Source organism: Clytia hemisphaerica, unplaced genomic scaffold (assembly GCF_902728285.1).
Source record: "Clytia hemisphaerica strain Z4C2 unplaced genomic scaffold, Clytia hemisphaerica genome assembly, whole genome shotgun sequence".
Classification (NCBI taxonomy): Eukaryota; Metazoa; Cnidaria; class Hydrozoa; order Leptothecata; family Clytiidae; genus Clytia; species Clytia hemisphaerica.
The window spans coordinates 1,049,000-1,072,754 of NW_027103289.1; the positions used below are offsets into that span (position 1 = coordinate 1,049,000).

Here is a 23,755-nt window from a genome sequence, read left to right on the forward strand (position 1 = left end):
TTTCAATTTCTTTCATTTCTTTTAATACTTTGATTGTATTTTAGATTTCACCCTGGCTTTGCTCTTCTCCTGGAATGCGTTGACCAACATTTATCTGTACTGTCTACCCGTGGTCAACAAACAGAACATCTACCTCAGTCCTCTGCAGAAAAGATTGTTAGGAGTAACTAAAGAAAATGGTAATTTTATGGTTTTTTACAAGAACTTAAAATCATTTAAACAAGAAGTATATGTATATAACGGGATTTCCCGCTGTGTACTATACTAAACATTTAGCCAAACGTTGACAACGAGATTTCAGAAGCTATTAAAAAAAATTAATTTAACGGTTTAGATTTTAAGCAAATATAAGAATATCCAGTTCTGACAATTTTTGGTAATACTGAAAATTAGCCGACGCTAAGCTAAAGAAAATGGCAAACGTTTTTTATAACAACAATTTATTTAGTACATTTTGACCGAAACCTGTGCTAAAAACAAATAAGGAACTACCCGAGCACTGATTTCGATTAAGTGTTTTGAATTTCAAGCGAATTAAAAGGCTATTAAACCCTGACAATTATAAGAAATAATAAGTACAGCCGAGGCAAAGCCGAAAATAGTGGTTCTAATTAAAAATATGTAGATTTCCTGAATTAAGTTAATGATAAATTTGGAAAATCTCAATAGAAAATTATGATGGTTACATAATTATTTCTAAGCATATTATCTCTCTCATTTCAGACCATTTATTCCAATCTACTCCACCTCCTGCTCCTATCTCTTCGTTGACACCATCATCGGCACCAGCACGGCGATCAACAACGACGCCGACTTCTCAGGTCCCTTCATATCCAGTGCGCAGGAACACGAGGACTCCAAATTCATCATCAAATATTTCACCAGGTATTTATCATCATTTAAATAAGCTTAATTTTTTTTCTACGAATATACAGTTATCTTCTGTGCGCAGTGTGTCTGAAGTAAACCCTATTTTGCCGTCATCCACAAGAAGAAAGTGGAGGATTTTCTTAAAATTAGAAAAAAAATTCATGGTCGTAATATTTGAGAAAAAAGAGAAATTCACCGGGAAGTTTTGAAACCACAATCGATTTGTAAGTGCTCTAAAGTAGGTTCGAAGTGTAGAGTTTTAACTTTGATTTTTAACTCTGATTTTTAACGCTAGACTTAAGACTTACGACCTTAGGATCTGAGGATCCAAAAGCTCAAAAATAGTCCAAAACGGCTCAGAATATAACCTGGAAGTCTGCCAACCCATCCCAAATTGAAATATTCGATTAAGTTAAAGAGAGACTTTCTCGCCGGAACTTTAAATCCTGAAAAACGTTAAAATAACCGGAATTATCATTATATTTCAACCATGATTGTAGCACATATCACTAACACTCATTGATAACATAGAAGAATCTTTGATTACTAGGGTGCCATGCAGAAACCAAATTTCCTCTATACAGTAAATAAGAACCCATCATGGTTAGGGCCGATGGGCCAGAAGATTTTTGAAAATTGACTCTAGATTGACTAGAAATGACATCCTTTTTTAAGGATAGGTCTTCGCTATTATATCAACAGTACTTTATGAAAACATCTACACAATGTGTGCCCTCATTATCTTCTTCAGTAAAATTGATCAAATCTTCCATAAACCAAATTCTAAAAAGTCTGAAAATATCATCATATGCAGTATTTGTTATGACCTGTGTCAACAGTACTTCACGAAAACATCTACACAATGTTTGTCCTCATTATCTTCTTCAGTAAAATTGATCAAATCTTCCATAAACCAAATTCTAAAAAGTCTGAAAATATCATCATATACAGTATTTGTTATGACCTTATATCAACAGTACTTCACGAAAACATCTACACAATGTGTGCCCTCATTATCTTCTTCAGTAAAATTGATCAAATCTTCCATAAACCAAATTCTAAAAAGTCTGAAAATATCATCATATACAGTATTTGTTATGACCTATATCAACAGTAATTTATGAAAACATCTACACAATGTGGGCCCTCATTATCTTCTTCAGTAAAATTGATCAAATCTTCCATAAACCAAATTCTAAAAAGTCTGAAAATATCATCATATACAGTATTTGTTATGACCTATATCAACAGTAATTTATGAAAACATCTACACAATGTGGGCCCTCATTATCTTCTTCAGTAAAATTGATCAAATCTTCCATAAACCAAATTCTAAAAAGTCTGAAAATATCATCATATACAGTATTTGACATGACCTATATCAACAGTAATTCACGAAAACATCTACACAATGTGTGCCCTCATTATCTTCTTCAGTAAAATTGATCAAATCTTCCATAAACCAAATTCTAAAAAGTCTGAAAATATCATCATATACAGTATTTGACATGACCTTATGTCAACAGTAATTCACGAAAACATCTACACAATGTGTGCCCTCATTATCTTCTTCAGTAAAATTGATCAAATCTTCCATAAACCAATTTCTTAATATTCGAAAGATATTATCATATGCAGTATTTGTTATGACCTGTATCAACAGTACTTTATGAAAACATCTACACAATGTGTGCCCTCATTATCTTCTTCAGTAAAATTGATCAAATCTTCCATAAACCAATTTCTTAATATTCGAAAGATATTATCATATGCAGTATTTGTTATGACCTGTATCAACAGTACTTTATGAAAACATCTACACAATGTGTGCCCTCATTATCTTCTTCAGTAAAATTGATCAAATCTTCCATAAACCAAATTCTAAAAAGTCTGAAAATATCATCATATACAGTATTTGACATGACCTTATATCAACAGTACTTCACGAAAACATCTACACAATGTGTGCCCTCATTATCTTCTTCAGTAAAATTGATCAAATCTTCCATAAACCAATTTCTTAATATTCGAAAGATATTATCATATGCAGTATTTGTTATGACCTATATCAACAGTACTTTATGAAAACATCTACACAATGTGTGCCCTCATTATCTTCTTCAGTAAAATTGATCAAATCTTCCATAAACCAAATTCTAAAAAGTCTGAAAATATCATCATATACAGTATTTGACATGACCTATATCAACAGTACTTCACGAAAACATCTACACAATGTGTGCCCTCATTATCTTCTTCAGTAAAATTGATCAAATCTTCCATAAACCAATTTCTTAATATTCGAAAGATATTATCATATGCAGTATTTGTTATGACCTGTATCAACAGTACTTTATGAAAACATCTACACAATGTGTGCCCTCATTATCTTCTTCAGTAAAATTGATCAAATCTTCCATAAACCAATTTCTTAATATTCGAAAGATATTATCATATGCAGTATTTGTTATGACCTGTATCAACAGTACTTCACGAAAACATCTACACAATGTGTGCCCTCATTATCTTCTTCAGTAAAATTGATCAAATCTTCCATAAACCAATTTCTTAATATTCGAAAGATATTATCATATGCAGTATTTGTTATGACCTGTATCAACAGTACTTTATGAAAACATCTACACAATGTGTGCCCTCATTATCTTCTTCAGTAAAATTGATCAAATCTTCCATAAACCAAATTCTGAACTCTTGGTTCTGTTGATATTCAACATTAGTATCAGTCATCAAATTCAACTCCCCATCTGTCAAATGATCAGGCCTTTTGACAACGTATCTACCACCATAGTATTGGGTGCCTGTAGGTGCGAGAACTATATTGTTAGTGTCTGTAATCCCTGTAAAGACGTCATCTGCGTTTTCGCCGCAACGCCATTTGCTGGTACCCGCTGTGTATCGGTTGCAATCGACGTAACCGGAGACGTGAACCAGATGAAAATATCTGACACGTCCTGTCAATGGTATTTTGAATGTTCCATAAGAGTTATTGTGCGTCCCGTAACATATTGGACGGATGTTCGCTTTCTGTAGTTGACCTTCAAAGAAAAGGAAATTTCAGAAAGTGTATTAGTAGTTTGAAAAACTATTTTAGCTGTTCAAAAGCTAGTCAATATTATTTTGTATTTAATAATCCCTAAATCGTCGCATCAAAATAAAAAAGCTTTTAAGTTCATTTTTTGGAAAATTGAGTTATGACCATACCAATGCTTTGCACCCCATTAAGTAAGAATTTTATTTTTCAGGGTAAAAAAGCCTTAAGTCACATCAGTTTAGGGCAAAAAGGCTTAAGTCCAGAGTGGAAACAATTTTGGACTAAAGTCTTTTTTAACATAAAAATATTTCAAATGTTAATGGTTTTTCAGGATTTAAGGAGAAATGATTTAAAATCGATTATCTCAAAACAACAAAAATGGACTTTAAGCTTTTTTATTTTGATGCAACGAAATGAAAACAATATCCTCCTCACTATGCGCCAATAAATTTTTGTAAAAATATTTATAGTTACTATATTGCCCTAGTTCTCCTTTATTAGCTTTCTCCATCCCAATATTCTTTTTCCAGCCCCCCCCTAAGTTTGAGATTTTTTTTCACGCATCCCGCTTATTTCAACTCCCCGTCTTCAGGTCCCCGACAAGAAAAAATTTCGATCTTCAAGGTGTCAAGGATTTATATCGATTTAGAGAAAGATTCAAGTTACGGAGAGTATTTTATGAATTTTTGCAACTGAGGGGACCAACATTTTATATCGAAGAATAGAGGTAGTTGACTCCATGTGATTATTAGAATTTTCAGGATGCATACTTACTTGTAAAGAAAGCAATGCCGCCGTTTTGTTTTTGTTTTTTTCTCCCATAAATCAAAGCACACTCTTGTTCAGTGCAGAAACATGTTTGATTTTTATCGATTAACGAATTCATGCATTTCGACTTCCCACAATGCAACAGACATTCGGTTGTTGACGGCGTCTTGATACCCGGTTCTTCTCTACTACATTTCTCTTCGTCAATTTCGAAACTCTCATAATTTGTTGCGGTGGCATATTGTAACGAATACAAATTGTGTGCGGTGGCAACAAACATGAAAATCTTTAACCAATTCATCTTTCCGATTATGAATACTTCACTTGGTTTTTAATGCTACCGAAGAAGATTGCAAAGATATTGTTTTCCTATAAAAAAGAAAATATTTCATTGCAAATAACTTCTTCATTATAAGTACGAGAAACTATTATTCTATTCGGCTTAGGTCGAGAAAGATGCTTGATAAGTGGTTTACATGTTCAAACTCAAGTTAATACGGCATTCGCAGATTACCAATACGAAATTTGTAGTTTTGAGATTCCCGTCCAATATCTTACGGGAAGCAATGAGTGCTTCTTCGATCGCTGAATTCCCTGTGGTGGCCAGAGTGATCTTTCATAAAGAGTATATATATGTGAAGAAATAAGAATTTCTGTCCAACTAGATTCACTCAGGAGATTTGGCTGGCAGAGCGGCATATGCATTTCGTCCTTATTAAGAATCGTCAGAACTGCATACTGCACCCTGGCTGGCTAGATCGATTTAGCCAGCATCTCTAAAACTGAGAGAAATAGTGGTAGTCCGGGAGCTGGGGGAGGTCAACTATGACAGTCGTAGAGGCACGTGCAAACATATATCATCATGCAGCACTATGCCTGAAGTTTCCGAATTTACTTGTTTGCCGTCCGAAATTTTCTTGTAGATGTCTATTTTACGGACCGGAATGCAAAAATAGCAATATTTTTTTGACGTCAATTGTGTTTACTAAGTTATATTTAACTTTTAAACAGTTTATTGAATTCAAATGAAACTTTGCCAATCTGTTACTGATAAATATAGGGCTAACTCTCAATAGCAAAAACATTGCTGTATCCCTTCCAGTTTTTTTCATTTCTTGGTAATTATGCAAAAGTTTCACCTTTTTTTCTACTCCTATTCACATATATATATATGTGAAGAAATAAGAATTTCTGTCCAACTAGATTCACTCAGGAGATTTGGCTGGTAGAGCAGCATATGCATTTCGTCCTTATTAAGACTCGTCAGAACTGCATACTGCACCCTGTCTCGCCAGATCGATTTAGCCAGCATCTCTAAACCACAAAGTCACTTGTGGTTCAAACTAAGAGAAGAAGAATTCTGAAAAAAATACCTATCATTTTGATGGAGATAAATTTCCAATGAATTGTCCTTTAGTACAAAACAAAAAAAAACGAAATAAATTTGATTCACACGATACTGTCGGTAAAAAATTATTTTTGAATGAAAGCTAAATTATTTATGAACATTTCACATTGCATCTTTCAGTTTTCCTTACTTGGACGTCCATTTATATCTTATCTGCCTTTCATTATCTTTGAAACAAAAATATGACAAACAATTCTATTTTCTATATGGAGGACTGCGAGAAATTCTTGATTGACTTTTGGGGTTTTATTTTGAATCAGCTTAAAAGATATTATTCACTAGGCTACGTCATATCTTCCTTCGTTTTGAGCGTAAAACTCCTACTCTTTGGGATACACGTTTTTTTTTATAAGGAACTCGAGGCTGAAAATGGTCCAAAGAATAAGGAATTGTTAAGGAACTACTCAGGCTGAGAATAAGTGGATTTTGAAAATAATGTACCTTATTGGGACTAATTTGACCAAATTTTGATCTTTCAAGGGGCAAAAAGTTCAAAATTTCCTATGTAGTAAGGAACTCGATAAGGAACTTTGAGACTGAAATTCTCTGTAAAAATAAGGAACTCCAGGCTCAGAGCAAAGTTAAGGTTCCTTATAAAAAAAAACGTGTATGCGCACTGCTCTTGTTTTGATACATCGCATGCGCACTGAGGTTTTGATGAAAAAATAGAGAGAGTTTCGAAACTCAAGCCAATCAACTGTGTAACACAGTTGTAAACATTCTTTTATTTTAAATCTCTATTGATAAACTTCTTTTTTTAAATTTATATTATGTTTAATCCTATTAAAAATTGAATCCCTGGTGGGGGTCACTAGTGGCCACCCATAGCAGTGCCTATAGACCAAGACTACAATTTGCTTATACATCATTTTAAACAATAATATAAAAAGAAACTTTCTCCGTCTCCTGCGTCACACAAGCACAGATTTCACGAGCAGAAATTATTTTTTTTCTTCAATGCTGCTCTTCTTTATATACTGTATTATAAAAAAAGATATCTTTAAATAAGTCTTGATTCAGAAATGTCATTTCGGTAGATTATATATAATTTTGCTCTTCTTATGTAAGTTTGCAGTATTTTTCATACAATCTGTACATTCACATTATGAACTACTCATTTCAACTAAAATAAACCAGCCGAGGCTGGAAGGTCAGCCAATAGAGCTTAGCTAGATAGCTTTAATAAGTGGGTTAACAGATGTAAGAGATGCACTGAAATAGAGTAGAATAAATATGTTGAATAATGCACAAAAAGTGAAACATTTGATAACTTGATTTAAAATTATGTAAAACAAGCCTGAGAGCTCCTCCAACCTCCCCCCCCCACGAGAAGCTCAAAGTATACTTCTCTTTAGCATTGTCCATATAGACCGTACACAAAGATTTTCCAAATATTTGACACCCCCTCCCCCTTGTACGCAGAGAACAATAGAAATGACTTTGTTTAAACAATAGATGTACGCTTTTGCTGAACCCCCTCTCCCCCCTTCACTGTGTACGTACTATATGGATGGCCCCTCCAGTCTGGGTAAATAAATTTTGTAGTTTAGTAACCGTCAAGTTACACAACATGCACACAACCATCTAAGACTTTGCTGATCGCAAATGATAATCGAAAGCAAAACTTAAAATTCATAACTATGCGGGGAAGCTCATTTTTCCCCCGTTTTGCTTTAAACTCGCTTTTGATTGGTCTATGAATTTGGGCGATTGATTTACCGCCTTGGCGGAATAAACAAATTCAACAGGGCAGCGGTGTAGCAATTAATTTCAACTGGGAGTCCGCTCTTCTTTGCCAAGCATTGGCAGTGTTTTTTAAACTTTAAAACAATGTTAAATGAAGAACAGATTGATCTGTTTGTTATGGCTGTGCAAGTTGTGACGAGGGTGTGCAAGTTGTGTAACTTGACGACAGCCCGCTTTTGGAAAGTCTGATAAGAGATATCTATAAACTGTTATCGCCATTCATTCCATTCCATCATTCAGTCAAAATGTGATGGCCCCTCCAGTCTGGGTAAATAAATTTTGTAGTTTAGTAACCGTCAAGTTACACAACATGCACACAACCATCTTGAAGACTTTGCTGATCGCAAATGATAATCGAAAGCAAAACTTAAAATTCATAACTATGCGGGGAAGCTCATTTTTCCCCCGTTTTGCTTTAAACTCGCTTTTGATTGGTCTATGAATTTGGGCGATTGATTTACCGCCTTGGCGGAATAAACAAATTCAACAGGGCAGCGGTGTAGCAATTAATTTCAACTGGGAGTCCGCTCTTCTTTGCCAAGCATTGGCAGTGTTTTTTAAACTTTAAAACAATGTTAAATGAAGAACAGATTGATCTGTTTGTTATGGCTGTGCAAGTTGTGACGAGAGTGTGCATGTTGTGTAACTTGACGACAGCCCGCTTTTGGAAAGTCTGATAAGAGATATCTATAAACTGTTATCGCCATTCATTCCATTCCATCATTCAGTCAAAATGTGCCCCAAGGTTAGAAAAGGTTAGAAAAACACAATCTGCGTCCGGAACTGCGTGAAAAATAGCTTGATCAATTTCAACAAGAACTGTATATATTATTAATATTAATATAAATGATCAAATTCCAAAGACCATTTGTCATAATTTTGCAAGTCCAATAATAGGAGATGTGATGTCATCATTTGGTTCCCGTCATCTGATTTACGGTCATCAGGTAGAGCTGGAGAGTCGGAAAGCTTTTCCGCTGCTTTGCTGGATTTCCACTGTCGACCTCTGCACGCTCTGTGTTTAAAAGTTTTCAAATCGAAGTAGAGAGCCGCATGCTAATGGAGAGTAAACCGAAAACACCAGTTTATCCACGGTTTCTCAATAAATTTAAAATTCGGATCAGTCCACACGAATTCCCTTTCAACAAGATGTATAGCTGCTTCTTAACAGAAAAATATTTTCGACTGACCGGCCGAACGACTCCCACTTTTTAAAGTAGAAATGACGAGAACTAAACAGTTTTTTGCGATTCGCCTTTATCACAAACACGTCCAAGTCCAAAAAAGCACGATTGCATCCAGTCTTTATATCAAATTTATACAGTAGCTGTACTTTTGTAAACTTTATCAAATCCCAATAACATTATAACACCAACAAGAAAAATATGTTTTTATTGCAAAAACTATTAAAAAGCAGCGATAAAAAGTATATATCAGAAAATTCAACATAAACAAAAACTTGAGCAAACGGCTTTAAACCTTCAAAGGATGTAGAAAAAGAATCCCCTTGATGAAAATCATGTGTTTGATTTGCCGAGTTAAAAAAATAAATGACAGAAATTGAAGCTTGCAACAGGTTTACACTGGAAATACTTTGGTACAACACTGACTTATCACATCTGGCTATCGCTTGAGCCGCCATCTTGAAACTACATTATGATCTGTAAAAACAACGCACGCTAAAAGTACCCAAAAAGTTAACCCGATCGGAAGAAAGTCAAAGTGAGATCAAAGTGAGATCGGAAAATCGGATTTTTTTTTTGCCGTCTTATGGAACTGGAGAATTTTACCTATTTGAATGCTCAGCTTAGGCTGACCAATGATAGCATATTCACTGTTGAAAAGAGGTGCTTTTGAGTGCATTCACAGTATCCCTTCTCAAAATTGGTTAAAATAAATTGCAAGGGAAGCGAGCAAGAAAAGTATTAGGATTATAACCCAGTTCAAGACTGCAAAACTGGAAATTTAAAACGGTGGGTTTAAAGTACTTCGCTAAAACGTCTTTCTGGACGAATCTCACCCTTTTTGAAAAACTTCCTCAAAAATACTGGTCAACCCAATGCCAATCTCTACCTTCTAGACACGTTTGAGTCAATAAAATGTTTCGTATTAAGAATATTTTCAGAACATTTCCAAAATATTTGAAGCCTGAAAGTCACGATAAAATGAAAAACGGATCCGATCGCCAAAATATTAAGGACCGAGTTTAAAGAACATCATTTTAAGGCTTCGTGGACATAGAGTCCACCAAATTTCTTAAGAAATTGGACGAAAATACTCATAAAATAGTGGAAGTAAGAACATTTTGAGAACATTTTTAGGCCTAAACTAAAAAAAGATTAAGAACATCTGAACGGGACTGAATATATTTTGCATGTATGTTCTCATAAAAAACGTATATAATTTTAGATCGTTTATTATTTAAAATTCAGTGTAACTAAACAATAGAAATTTGAATTTCTTTTATTTTTATTTTTAAGGTCGCCAACATTCACCGAACCGTGTTCAATCTTCCCCTGTTAAAAATTATTCACCAGGTCACGTGAATACGACACCGTACGGTCAAACGGTCCATCGAAGTTCGTCCAGGGATAGCTTCTATACGCCGAATTCTCCAATGAACGTATGTTTGATTTATAATACTTTTCCAGTGAAGAAACGTATAGCATTACAACCACAGATATCTTATATAAAACACTAGATAGAGCTACTCCGTCCCTAGCTGAAGCAAAATAACCCACCATCTTTGATAAGCAGTCCATAGTTCGGTGCCGGCAATTTAATCGATCAAGCCTACTTTCAGCAAAGATGGCGCACTATTTTGCTTCACCTGCAGTCAAGGTATCGGGGTCGGAGTATATGAGTATGGACACCCTAATCAGTATCCCGGCAGCAAGTTTCGTACTCTAATAGAAAAAGAAATACGATTGGTTTTATACTGTGAGCTTGATTATGAAGTAGACAAGATTCCTCAATCGTATTCGAACTGACAGTATTTCAAATTTTGAAATTCTTATGTTGCTTGGGAAATACAGAGTAGCTCTATCTATTGTTTTATATAGAATATCTGTGATTGGAACCTTTTTCTCGCGATTAGTTTTGGAATGGGATTTTCCAGAGAAAATTTTACCCTAACCCCCGTCTATAGTGAGGATGTCATTTTTGTATCCCCTCCCCCTGGGTTTTTGCCAAGTTTCCGAGTTCTCTCTTTTGCCTAATTTTAGGAGAAGCCCAGATTTTAAATTTCACTGACCCGCTGAAATTCTGTGATGGACGTACCTTTATTATGTAGTATATCTAGGAATAGGCCAATGGAACCTCTGGATTTTGATAAGAAATAGCTCACAATCTCTAAGTAGCTTTGTCGAAGAAGTCGGGTAAAATTTGCCCAGCTTTTCAAAATTTTGACTACTTCACTAAAGGGTTAATTTCGCAAAGTTTTTTCAGAAATCCGCTGAAAGTTGTTTTTTCCATTACTCGACAGTATGACTCTATGTAGCATAGTGTCCTTCAGGGTCTCTTCCCCCCCATGCCTAGAATGAAAATTTTCCTTCCCCCCCCCTCATTTTTCCCCACCCTGCCTCCAAAAATTTCTCTGTCCCCCCCCCCTCAAGCAAAAAATTAAAAAGCTGTAATTTGATGAACTTAACGCTTATTGTTTTCCCTAAGGTAGCTCTAATTCAAGAAGAAACGGAAAGGATGGTTGTTTTTAAACCATAATATTTTAATAAAACTAAGCATTATGCTATATCATCTCATAAAACCAGATGTTTTTCAATTTTGAATTGATTTTGGTGAGTTCCCCCCCATGCCTAGAATGAAAATTTTCCATTCCCCCCCCCCCTCGTTTTTCCCCACCCTGGCTTCAAAAAAAATTCTTTCCCCCCTATACGTCCTTTTGACCTCAAAACCCATTCCCCCCCCTGAATCCAGGGGGGGGGAGGACACTATGTGTAGGTTTATAACTCTGAGTTCATTTTGAAGATAATCCTCCATGCGTAATTTGCTTTAAACAATTTTTTCTAAAGTAAAGAATCTTTGGTTTTTCGGTTCACCCCTCAATATGAAAATGCTTCGTGGTTTTCACGGCCCCGAGATCTTTTTACTGTGTCATCTCTTTATCATACTGTCCAACTTATGATTATTACTTATACGGCATGAAACCTTAAGTACCAATTTTCATTCTTAAAAACTTAAACAGCTCTGAGATATCATCGACATTAAGACACTAAGAAGAACTAAAATTATGTACTGTCCAACTTATAAAATAAATGCCTGCTTTTGACTTTTCTTCGTAGGTTTCAAATCGTGGTATGTCATTTTCCAGCACACCTTCTCCTTCAGTATTCAATCAAAGCCCAAGGTATGAAACATATCATAACTGGACACAATACCACGGGAAATCTGTGAGCAGATAACCTATCTAGTGTGCAAGGGAATATTATAGTTGTGGCTTGTTGTAGTAGACTTTCTTTTCTCACAATTCCGTTGAAATTTACTTTTGAAGATCGTCACTTGATCAACCAATTTTTTGTAGGTATTTTTTGATCGTATACTCCACTACACGTTTTTTGATAAGAACATCCAAAATTTTTGAAGCATCCGGATGTTCTTAACATTCTTATTTTCACTATTTTTTGAGTATTTTTGTCCATTTTCGTAATAAATTGGGTGTTTCAGAGTCTGCGAACCCTTAAAATGGTTCTTAACTTGTTCTTAACATTTTCGCCATCGAAGTCTTATGTTCTTATATAGTTCTTGTAAAAGAACGTGTACTAGGAATGATGTTGCTTAGTATCACAATCACAATCACACAATCCTTAAATTTTTTCTTCTATTTTTTAAATCCAGCTTCAGCGCAAGAAATATATCACCTGGGAGAAGTAAGTAAAACATAATTTAATTATTTAATTACTTAATCAATATTATTTGAATTTTTTCACACCTTCTACTTTGACTTTTAAATGACTCGAAATTCAGCAATTTTAGGGTCATTTCTGTTCTTAAATTCTTCTCATTTTTGGCATTTTTGGACCACATTGTTCTTATGAAATTGTTCTTATAAAATTGTTCTTATAAAAAAGAACCGTAATTCATACATTGTCTTTCAGTCAACAGTCAAGACGAGCAGCTGCTGAGTTTCACTAGCCTGGATAAATATATCAAACAAGAAGAAGAGGCTAGACTTAGACGAGGTAACTTCAAATCACTTTTATTATTTATTGTTTATTGTTTTCATAGACTTGAGCCGTTTAAAATCAGTAATGGTGAAAGATGTTATATGGCGAGGTCAATTTAATTTGTTGTTTTACAGGTTAAGCTACCCAAAACAGAGGGTCGGTCGGTTGGTCGGCGAAAAAGTAGAATTTCATCTATAAAATCTCCTAAAAAAAGGCAGCAAAAACTACTACATCTTGACAAAAATGCAAAATAGAAAATAAAAAGACACAGAAAGCTCGAATTTATAGATAAAATAAAAAATTGAACATTAAATTCTCAAAACCTTGGAAAAAATACCATCGCATATGATAATGTAACAACTGTTGTATAAAGGACTGGAAAAACCACTTCCCAGTTCTTTAACTGTAATTTTTTTCAAAATAAATAAGGGGGGGGGGGAGGGGGTGGGATCTGATTTTTGAGAATTAAAAACCGGGTGGGGACGTTTATTTGAGTATGAGAACTCCACACACTTCTTACTCTGTACCAGAGTGTATCTCACGTTTATCGCTTCGTATACACTCTGTGCGCATTGTCTGATAAAAAAACCTCTACGACAATGAATTTTGAAATTAGTCGTAGATATAGGTCTGTGTACAGACAATATACTTTTGCGTGGCGAATTTTTAAGAGAAAAGAGCATATTCTGTAGTCATTTTAAAATCTAAGTCTGTTCCTAAAAGATTCTTATTTCATTCTTAGGTTTTGATTAACATTGAGTAAACAATGTTGTTATTTTTTAAGGCCAAGATTCACCACAAAAATCGTCGTTTTGGAAATACGGCTCTGCAGCCTACGAATACATTCCATCGTTCGGGAGTTATCAGTTAGCGACTCGTTCCCAAACTCCTAACGTGAAAGATGACGATGACGACGATGGTGTTGAAAGTCTTTTCAAACAAGATGAGGTTTGTTAATTCGTTTGTTCATTCGCTCGTTCGCTCGTTATGCACTTGCTTTATTATTTTTTCAATTGTACGTTACATTTGTACGCTTACTTCCTCGTTTACTCATTCATAACTTCGTTTTCATGCTCATTATTCCATTCGTTCAATCTTTCGTTCTCTTCAAAAAAGATGAGACTTACTCAATGATCGTTTATACGTTGTCTTCCTAATTCGTTAATTATTTTGCTTGCTCTATTACTCTTGTCATTTTTACGTTCGTTTTCTCGCTCGCTTGTTCGCTCGCTTGTTCGCTCGCTTGTTGCCTTGAGCGTTATGCTATATCGTTCGCTTTGTTTCTCTTAAAATAAGGGGGTTAAAAATAGCCTTTGTAATGTGCTGTATAAAGATTTATTCTACTATAATTATTTAGATGCTGAATAAGTTGGGCTTTCTGAGAGCTGACGTATCCATTTGGACAGAAAACTTGAGAAAGGTACGATATAACAATATTTTTAAATGATGAGGGTCTACATTCGGATATCCGATTGTCTGGAAAAAGGAGGTGAGTGAAAAACCTTTCAAAAACCAATACCTATGGTGATGGTAGTGCAAAGTTAGAGCATTCACCGTTTGCAAAGTCATGGGTTCAACCCCTGGCAAAGTTATACCAAGGGCTTCATGCATTTTGGTAATTGATGGATCTCTACATGATGCTCAGCAATTAAAGCGACAGATCTAGGGTAACGGAAGCAATCCTGGGAGAAATAGTGGCTCCCTCCCCTATCTTCGGGTAGATAGCTTTCGAAAGGGAAACTTCGGGTCGACGCCGACTGCGGTCGCAAGACTTACTACTAGCCAGGCTTGATTTGGAATGAAATTGTTTTCCTCAACTGAAAATTTTTTAAACTTTGTTCCTAGTTTTTCAGGAAACGACGTATGTGTTATATTTTCTTGCTTGTTTTAGACTAACCTAAACATTTTTCAGAGAAAAGACCACTTGATCTGAAAGATCGGGGTTTACGGCTGAAGATTTCAAATCAATAATGTTTTTTTCTTTCTGTTTCATAGTGGCTTGCCCAATCAGTTTTGGAACCCATTGTTCTGGAGATTGATAACATCAACAAACGTCTTACGCAGCTCGGGAATCCTGAACTCAAGATCGGACGTAAGTAGACAGAAGCTAATTGTCTCTGTGGATCCCATCCCATCTTAGAGTGCACCTCACCAAAAACCGGGACGCTGGGTGAGTTCCACTTTGATGGTTTTCGAAAAAACACAGCCCATGACGGTGCAAGTCTGTGATCGAAACCTTCAAGGCAGGGTGTTAGGGAAATATGGTGATAGAATCTCTACCTTCACTCATATATCACTCTCTCTCTCTCTCAATCCGGCTGATAATTGAAGTATCGAATGACGTCAAATGGGCTTAGTAAAGCTCAAATTGCAGATGTAGAACGTAGAACGATAAACTCCGGTATACAAGATTGTTGGTTTTGTTTAAGAATTCTGATAATCAATAATGGTGAACAGCTGCGTTGCTCGGTTAAACTTATTGCTTCTTATTCACAATTAAGGGTGTTAATTCCTGAATATATTTACTGCTTGAATGTTCTTTAATTGATGCTATTTAATGTCCTACCATCTGTTATTACAGCATTTTGAAACGAAAGAAAATCAACAAATTTTTCCTATCTCGCGTTGCGCGACTGCAAATTTTGAGAAATTTGTTGGTCAATTCTGCTTTGCCATAAGAGGAGCACAACCCTTCCATATCATATAAAAAAATATCGTTATAATATGATATTATCGTTAATATTTTCCTTCTTACTAACAGTATCTTCAAGGAGTACCTTACAAACACTATTGGCAACCAAAGGACAACATCTACCATCTTTAGCCACCATTATACCTTATCTCAGTGTGTCCACGAATCAAGAATACTTGGTCGCACGTCTTAAAGAATTGTCAACAGGTAGGTGGCACTGACCTTTATAAGTTCAGGGCGAAGCTATATCCGTTATCTCTAATTAGTTTTTTTTAAGGTGGTCATCGACCCATATAATATCAGTCTGTCTTTTTTCTGGTCAAATTTTCATTTTTTGGTTAAAACTCAAATATAACCTATTCACAACAACTTCCCAAATTTTCAGGTCATAAAAAGAAGAGGAAGGTTAAAAATTTTAGTTATAAAGATACTTACCTAGACAAATTGGTCTCCGCCCGTTTGCGCCCGTATTTCCGTCCAGAGATAAAACAGCTATAATTCTGCTTCTAGCGCTTCAAGCTGCTTGAATTTTTTTACGGGACGTCTTAAAGTCGCAAAGATTCTTTATGCTAAGTTCAAAAGTCGCTTACGCGTACCGCGATCGAGTTATAAACATTGTAAATATTCACCGCCCTTGAAATCATTTGAGAGGTGGGTTGACTGAGAGTAACCTCTGTGCTTTATGTGTTTCTATGTGTTTATTTCCTGTTTTGAGTGGCATTTTAAAGCTCATTTATACTTAAAAGAGGTCTTTAATACTCCAAGGAACCATGCTTCTCAATATTATATGAGATTTATTCTGAATTGAGTTTATAATAACCTCCAAAGATAAGCACAAGGTACGTAAATAATTTTCTTTGTTTTTTGTGTTTTCATCACCATTATTCTTATGAGATTCTTTTAAACACCCATTTATAGTGAGTAAGCATGTATGAGATATGTTTGCATATGTATTTGAAGTTTGATGAGGATGATTTGCTACGATTTTGGATCATTTTGGTTCATTTCGGTTCATTTCGGAAAACTGCTTAAAAGTGCAAGTGAAAGTACAAAATTATATGTTACATGTTACACAAAACACTGGGAATTTCAAGGCAGCATTTGGACAAATACAGTTGACTTTTTGGTCTTTTTCTCTTGGATAGATTCAAATCATTATTGAAGTGAACAAAGCACAAATTTTTGCTCCTTGTACCCTTTTAAACTGTTTTGCGGCAATTCTTGCGCAACTGCAGGCTATTTTGAGGATGCACCTCAGATTGCTTAAATGGGCCAAAATGTCCCAGCTGAGTCAGTTTAACCAATTATTCTATTGAAATGATTTAAAGTATTTGTAAATTAACTAAAATTAGCAAAAGAAACTACGTATAAAGCTATTTTCCTTATTGGAACAGTGATTTCTAACTTTACCGCATGTTTTCTCAAAATGTTGAATTTGGTAAAAATTGGCGGTTGCGACATTTTTTCTCAAGATAGCTTTGGAGTTACAAGTTGAAACTTGACAGGATTGTTCCTTGGGTGAAACTCTATGAAATGAATAAAAAAAATTTTTCCCTTAGCATCCGTTGCTATAGGCCCTATAGTAACTAAGGAAAACATGATTTCCCAGTTACCATAGCAACCGTTGTTATGTAGGAAAGAAATTTTCATTCATTTCATAGAGTTTCATCCAAGGAACAATCCTGCCAAGTTTCAACTTCTAACTCTAAAGCTATCTTGAGAAAAAATGTTGCAAAGTTTCCATTTTTTCGGGGTTGCCGGGGCTGTAGCCCCTAGCTACAGGGCGCAATTTTGAAAAAAAAATTGAAATTTTTTATTTTCGTTATATAGTATCAATTTATACCAAAAAATGTTTCAATAACTTTACAGAATAGTGTTTTTAATAAAAGAGCCTTTTAGGGTCGATGACCACCTAAAGCGGTACCTACAAAGAAGCCATTGCAGTGTTAAGAATTGACGACAAACGGCGTTACATCATCATAAGTATTCAAGGAAAAGTAGATCTAGTGCTCTCGATGCTTTTACAGTGCTAATGAGTAGTGCTACCTTGAGTGTACTACTTTCAAAATAACTCCTATTAAAAGATTTTACTTGCGAGAATCTGCCTCCAGGGTCTATATAAAGCTCAGTGAGCAGGGAGGCAGGGGGCACCAATCTCGCACGAAAATGTTGTGATCTGACCAGTTTGGTAATTTTGCAAAACCATTTTGTCTTTTACTTTAAAATGAAAGGGTCGAGTAATCATTGTCCTTTAAAAGCACGTTCAAAGCTCATCCAACAGCTGAATGAAAAACGGTACCGTGAACCTAAGCAATTCTTTTTACCCCCAATGTGTAGTAAACCAGGAACTGTTCGGCACAGTTGATCATTTCTCCTTGATTTTGTGATTTTCAAAACTAAATCTTAGTGCGAGATGTCAAACATTGCGGCGTTGAACGCGTTTCGATTGGTTGAACTAACCACTAAAAGATGTTTACAATCAGGAGGGGCTGAGGTTAAGTGACAGTGGGAATTTTGAAAATTTAATTTCAGCATGGCCGGGAAATGCAGTCAAGGTTTTTACGGAGGAAACATCTCTACAATAGAATGGAAAAACAGTCATATTTGGGATCGCCGGAAAGCTTTTTTTCAGTGTGCCGGGTTATTTATTTAGATTCTGAATAAAAACTAACTATCTAGCTCTATTTTAACAGTTTTATTTTTGTCATGACAGGTGGATGTTTGAGGCTTTACAAGTGGGATAACGGTGGCAATTACAAAGGAAAACCATGGAACAGTGATCTCCCTACAGATGCTGAGGTGAGATATTTGTTGCATTTCACTCTCGCTGTATTTAGTGTAGTCCTGTCTGAGCATTAAGGTCCTGGACATTAAAAAGTGTTTTATTACCTTTTCTGACCAAAAGTAATTCGAATCTTTCTCTACCTTGAAGAAAATATTTTGTCCCGTAAAGATCGATTTAGAGAGAGTCAACTGTCAAGTTCTTTTTCCACCACAACATAGATAGTGCAACGTATATTTTTTAGTTGCCTGAAGATTGTCACCAAAGTGGCATGAAACTGCCAGTAGCAGAATAAACAAGTGTCTTAGTTGCCTGAAGATTGTCGCCAAGGTGGCAATGAAACTGCCAGTAGCAGAATCAAAAAGTGCCTTAGTTGCCTGAAGATTGTCGCCAAGGTGGCAATGAAACTGCCAGTGACAGAATCAATAAAGTGTCTTTTTTTTTCTTACTGAGAGAGTCAACTGTAAATCTTTCTACATTCTCTCTCTCTCAGATTATCATCCATTTATTCTGCACTTATTTGGACACACATCTTCCTTCCAATCCACGATACGCTGATGGCAAAAGTTTTTCCGGTCTGCATTTTATCAAAACACCAATCAAGCCAGGTATGATAAAAATTCGATGATTTTATATTACCTGAAGTTGTTTAAATTTGGCAAATTATTTTTTTGCAGAAAATCTTAGATTCTTAATTTCTGAAAATGGAACCACATTTCTATACCATCATTTTGTATTGTATGGAACCTTGTCTAGGTTCCCTAAATAATTATGTAGTCTTTGGAATATTTTTTCCGTGACCATAACCATTTGACCTTATGATCTTCTCTATGTAAATTAACTAGGCTTTTCTTACTCGAGTACCATGGCTGATTTTACTTTTCGAAAAATTTTACTTTATTAATACACCCCTGTGTCACAGACCCGTTGGGACCCCTACCCACTCGACAATTGGCTATAATTTCGTCCCCGTTGGGAGAAATACTCTACAATATCAACTCCTCTGGAAAGTTTGCATTGTTTTGATCCTCATTTTGAAATTCAGTGGGGAAAAGAATTGGGATGTCCATTAAATGTCTCCATTGGGATGTCGATAAATTTTCATCCCCACTGTGGAAAAAAGCTCCATCGGGGCTGTGAGACAGGGGTATAATAATAATAACCAGGTACTGAATCGCCAGAAGGCATGGTTCAAACACTGAAAACGAAGAACATTACTTTAATACAAAAAAAGTCTAGAAGCGTCCATTAAAAGCCTCAAACTTGGTGGATACTTTAGTGGAATCAAATCAAAAGTAGTCTTTGGCATTCCTTTGAAAAAATGCTTAAAAATATTTCACAAGATCTTTTTAAATTCAATTCGGAATTTAATTTCGTTAACGATGCCTGAGGATCCTCGATTTCGTGGCTTTTTGACAAATCCGCGAAATTCAATTCCGCGAAACACAATTATTTTGAGGTTTTGAAAAATTGCCCTTAAAATTGGACTTTTTAGGGCAAATATAATTACCCTTAGAATATTATGAATTACCCTTAGAAGATTATGAAACAAAAAATTCTCACAACCACGAAATTAGATTCCGGGAAACTTCCGAATTTTGAGTTATGAACCGCGAAATTGAATTCCGGACATCTATATAAAACATTAGGTAGAGCTACTCCGTTCCTATTTAAATCGAAATAATCTGCCATCTTTGATAGTTCGGTGCCGGCATTTTGATCGATCAAGCCTATCATTTGCCTCGTCGCTTCGCGCCATTCAGTTTTTTTGCTTGGTTGAACAAGTTGCCGGTACCGAACTGTGACCTACTTTCAGTAAAGATGGCGCATTGTTTTGCTTCTCGTTCCGTTACTTGGGAAATACAGAGTAGCTCTATCTAGTGTTTTATATAAGATATTTTAGGTGTTTACCACCAATTGTAAATTTAAACAATAAAACTAGTGGCAAAACGTGGGCTATTTTGGTTGCTTCCGTAAAAAAAAACAGTATGTCATGCATTTTATGAATGCAATTCATTGTTTCAGAAGAACGGAAGAGTGAACTATGTATCTACCAATCACGAACGCGTAAACCACATTTCAAAGTACTGTTAGAAGATCAAACATGCGAACTCCCTAAGGTAAGCCCAGTAATTCATGATATTTATTACGTTAATGTTTTCTATGGAAACACTTCGGTTTTCGCCAGTTCTGGCAAATTTTAAACAATTTTTCTCTAGCTTAAATTTGCCACTACTGGCATAAGTCGAGGTGTTTCCGTAGAAAGCATTACGTCGTGAGCTTCACGATAAACCCCGCTAATGGGGAATATCTAGTAATTCATGATATTTATTACGTAATGCCTCCAAAAAAAAAATAACGTCATGAGCATCACGATGAACCCGGGAAATGGCGTAAAATAGATTATTTTTAAGGGCAGCCAAAGGTTTTAGAATTTTACCTCTCATCCATAAATTCCTAATTTTGATGTAATATCAGTTTGCAAAATTTCAGAACTAGGCAACCGAACGATTTGATGTATTTTATGGTACTAGATGTCAATTCACTCAGTCGAATACCATTTACTTTTTCTTTCTAGGGGCGGAACAATTTGTTCGTGGCGATCGTGGTGTTTTTGTATTACGCAAAACGAAACTTCCACGGGATGATTGAGTAAGTCGAGTACTTCGCTGGTAACAGAAAAATTTATTTAAAAACAGACAGTGGGGGGACACAAATTTTGTTCGAGTTGAGGAAATTTCGAGTTATAGAGTAAGGTTTATAAGGCACTGTTAACTGAAGGGACCATAAAACTTGTTCAAGATAAGGGGACGTCCGAGTTAAAGATACTCCACTTTGCTGTACTCCTGCTCTCACGGAATTTGTCTTTCACATTTAACCTATCTTAAAAAGGAAGAAATTTTGGCGAATTTTGCGGGTTTCACTCAAAATCCGCCGAGTTAACTTTCCGGCAAAATTATTTTTTTCGCCGTCCGCCAAATTTAAATTGGTTCGCATATATTTAAAATTTGTGCTATTTTAGCGTTTAAAAATTTTTTTTTTTAATTTTCTTGCTCTTTTAAGGAAGATTCTTGGCTTAAAATATCCTTAAACCGCCACATCAGATTGCCACAAAATTTCTTCCTAGAATTTTCGATGTTGTTGTAAGAATTGAGATTCTACATCAATCTCTGTTTTGTGTTTTGTAGGAGAGTTAATCTTGGGATGTCTGGTATCAACTTACTATGGATTCTCGAAAAACAGTAAAAAGAAATCTCACCAATAACACATTCAACTAACATTCAAACAACATTCGCGGAACACCCCGATGGAAGGACAGAATAAATACAGTAAATAGGATATGAACTCAAAAAGGCTGGTAACATGCGAAGATTATCTCTAGGATTCAACCTAGCACATTAGAGCCATTGACCCAAAGCTAAAGGTGGTTTTTGAAGTATACTTGCTATTCAAGGAAATAGTCCAGAAACTTTTGGACTGTGAAGTACATAAATTTAAAGACTTTTTTTTCGCATTTTTAGCAAAAGTACACGTTGTGTTAAAAACAACGCTTTTTATCTTTTTAAAGAACATTGATAACAAACAAGAACTTCTATTCGGTAGAAATAACATTTAGATTTAATTTTTGAACTTTCACTTTCATTCATCGAATATTTCGAGTTTAGAGGGGTTCGGTGGCGTCTAGGCTATATTCCAAGCCTTATCCGAGCAAATTTGAGCTTTTAAATCCTGAGATCCTAAGGCCCTCCTCAGTCTTAAGTCTCATGTTAAAACTCAGAGTTAAAACTCTACTTTCCAACTGTAGTTTTAAGGCACTTAAAAATCATTTGTGGTGTTTAAATTTTCACAGGGAAATCCCCGTTGTCTCAATATTTTGTCCATAATTTTAGTTGTTTCAAACGGTTAGAGAGCTTGATTTGCATTCCAAGGATTACACAAGCTGTATCCCCTTGCAACCGTACTATGTTTTTCTCTGACTTTCAATGATTTCATTACTCATCAACAGTTTTTACTGACTACTAAAATTGTCTAAAACTGTATCTCTTCTTGTAAACAAACATACAGTTGACGCTCTCTAATTCGAGGTTCTACTATTCGATAGGCTCCCTTATTCGATGCAATTTAACATGCCCGTCGACAAGAAACTCTCATAAACGAAGCCCCTTTATTCGATTAGCTCCCTTTATCGATGAAAATCCAATTCCTCTTGAATATCGAATTAGAGAGCGTCACCTGTATTACAATTACAACAACTTCACATCATTGATAATACCAAAAAAAACCAATCTGCTGCAAGCAAAGCAAAATTTGTAATTATTCTTCTTCTCAGTAAAAATTGTGGCTAAAAGCAGACTGATCGTAAAATGCCCCAAAAAGGGACAGCAATTTTCTGTGGATTCTAGGCACTCATGAGAAATATTTGTACGAAATATTTTCAGCTCAAGGGCCATTATTTAGTTAATTCTAACTGACTACATCATTCGTTCTATGACCCTATTCTGGTATTGTATTGTTTTGGCTTTTTTATAACGACTATGGGTACAACATAGCCTAGTTAACTAAACCCGTATTCACAAGGCTAGGACACACGGCTTATGGCAATATAGCGTTTTCGGTGCTTTAAAGATTTTTTATATTTACGGATTTTAAGTTTGCCTTGGAATACTTATGATAATTATTCAGTCACTCATTGAAATATTCTAAAACTCGAATTACATATAATATTGATTTGAAAGTTGCCAGTAATAACTAGAAAGTTTTCATGACCCTTGCGCAAACAAAATCACAGTTTAAATTTACGTAACTACACGTTTTTTTTTTATAAGGAACACGTTTATAAGGAACTCGAGGCTGAAAATGGTTCAAATAATAAGGAATTGTTAAGGAACTGCTCAGGCTGAGAATAAGTGGATTTGAAAATAATGTACCTTATTGGGACTAATTTGACCAAATTTTGATCTTTCAAGGGGCAAAAAGTTCAAAATTTCCTATGTTGTAAGGAACTCGATAAGGAACTTTGAGACTGAAATTCTTTGTAAAAATAAGGAACTCCAGGCTCAGAGCAAAGTTAAGGTTCCTTATAAAAAAAAAAACGTGTATGACATCTAAAACGAATTATTTGCGTCAACACTTACAGTAATTGTTTTTGAATAAAATACATGTCTTTTTTATTAGAACACCTAAAATTTGGCTGAGCGTGGATGTGCTTATTTTTTTAGCAATTTTCAGCCTAAAATGTTCTTAAATGCGTTCTTAA

At 35.3% G+C, this 23,755-nt stretch overlaps 2 protein-coding genes across 3 annotated transcripts in view; one reads left to right on the forward strand and one right to left on the reverse strand.

The window, feature by feature from the left end:
- Positions 1-22,087, forward strand: part of LOC136809639 (transmembrane protein 209-like) — a 43,943-nt gene extending 21,856 nt beyond the window's left edge. The window contains exons 3-17 of one of the 2 annotated variants that reach the window (XM_067066188.1): positions 45-179; positions 724-885; positions 10,325-10,467; positions 12,143-12,207; positions 12,696-12,727; positions 12,956-13,039; positions 13,809-13,972; positions 14,382-14,444; positions 15,020-15,116; positions 15,786-15,923; positions 18,430-18,515; positions 18,992-19,106; positions 20,524-20,618; positions 21,077-21,150; positions 21,687-22,087. In XM_067066188.1, coding sequence (XP_066922289.1) covers positions 45-179; positions 724-885; positions 10,325-10,467; positions 12,143-12,207; positions 12,696-12,727; positions 12,956-13,039; positions 13,809-13,972; positions 14,382-14,444; positions 15,020-15,116; positions 15,786-15,923; positions 18,430-18,515; positions 18,992-19,106; positions 20,524-20,618; positions 21,077-21,150; positions 21,687-21,744 — 1,511 coding nt within the window. In that variant the 3' untranslated portion in view covers positions 21,745-22,087. The remainder of the gene's footprint in view (positions 1-44; positions 180-723; positions 886-10,324; positions 10,468-12,142; positions 12,208-12,695; positions 12,728-12,955; positions 13,040-13,808; positions 13,973-14,381; positions 14,445-15,019; positions 15,117-15,785; positions 15,924-18,429; positions 18,516-18,991; positions 19,107-20,523; positions 20,619-21,076; positions 21,151-21,686) is intronic. The other variant, XM_067066195.1, reaches the window with a different exon arrangement.
- LOC136809066 (uncharacterized) lies at positions 3,350-5,054 on the reverse strand. Its single transcript, XM_067065646.1, has 2 exons — positions 4,697-5,054; positions 3,350-3,926 (listed from the first exon to the last, which is right to left on the reverse strand). Exons 1-2 carry the CDS (start codon positions 4,989-4,991, stop codon positions 3,487-3,489), a joined length of 735 nt encoding a protein of 244 aa, XP_066921747.1. The 5' UTR covers positions 4,992-5,054; the 3' UTR covers positions 3,350-3,486.
- Positions 22,088-23,755: the final 1,668 nt, after the last annotated feature.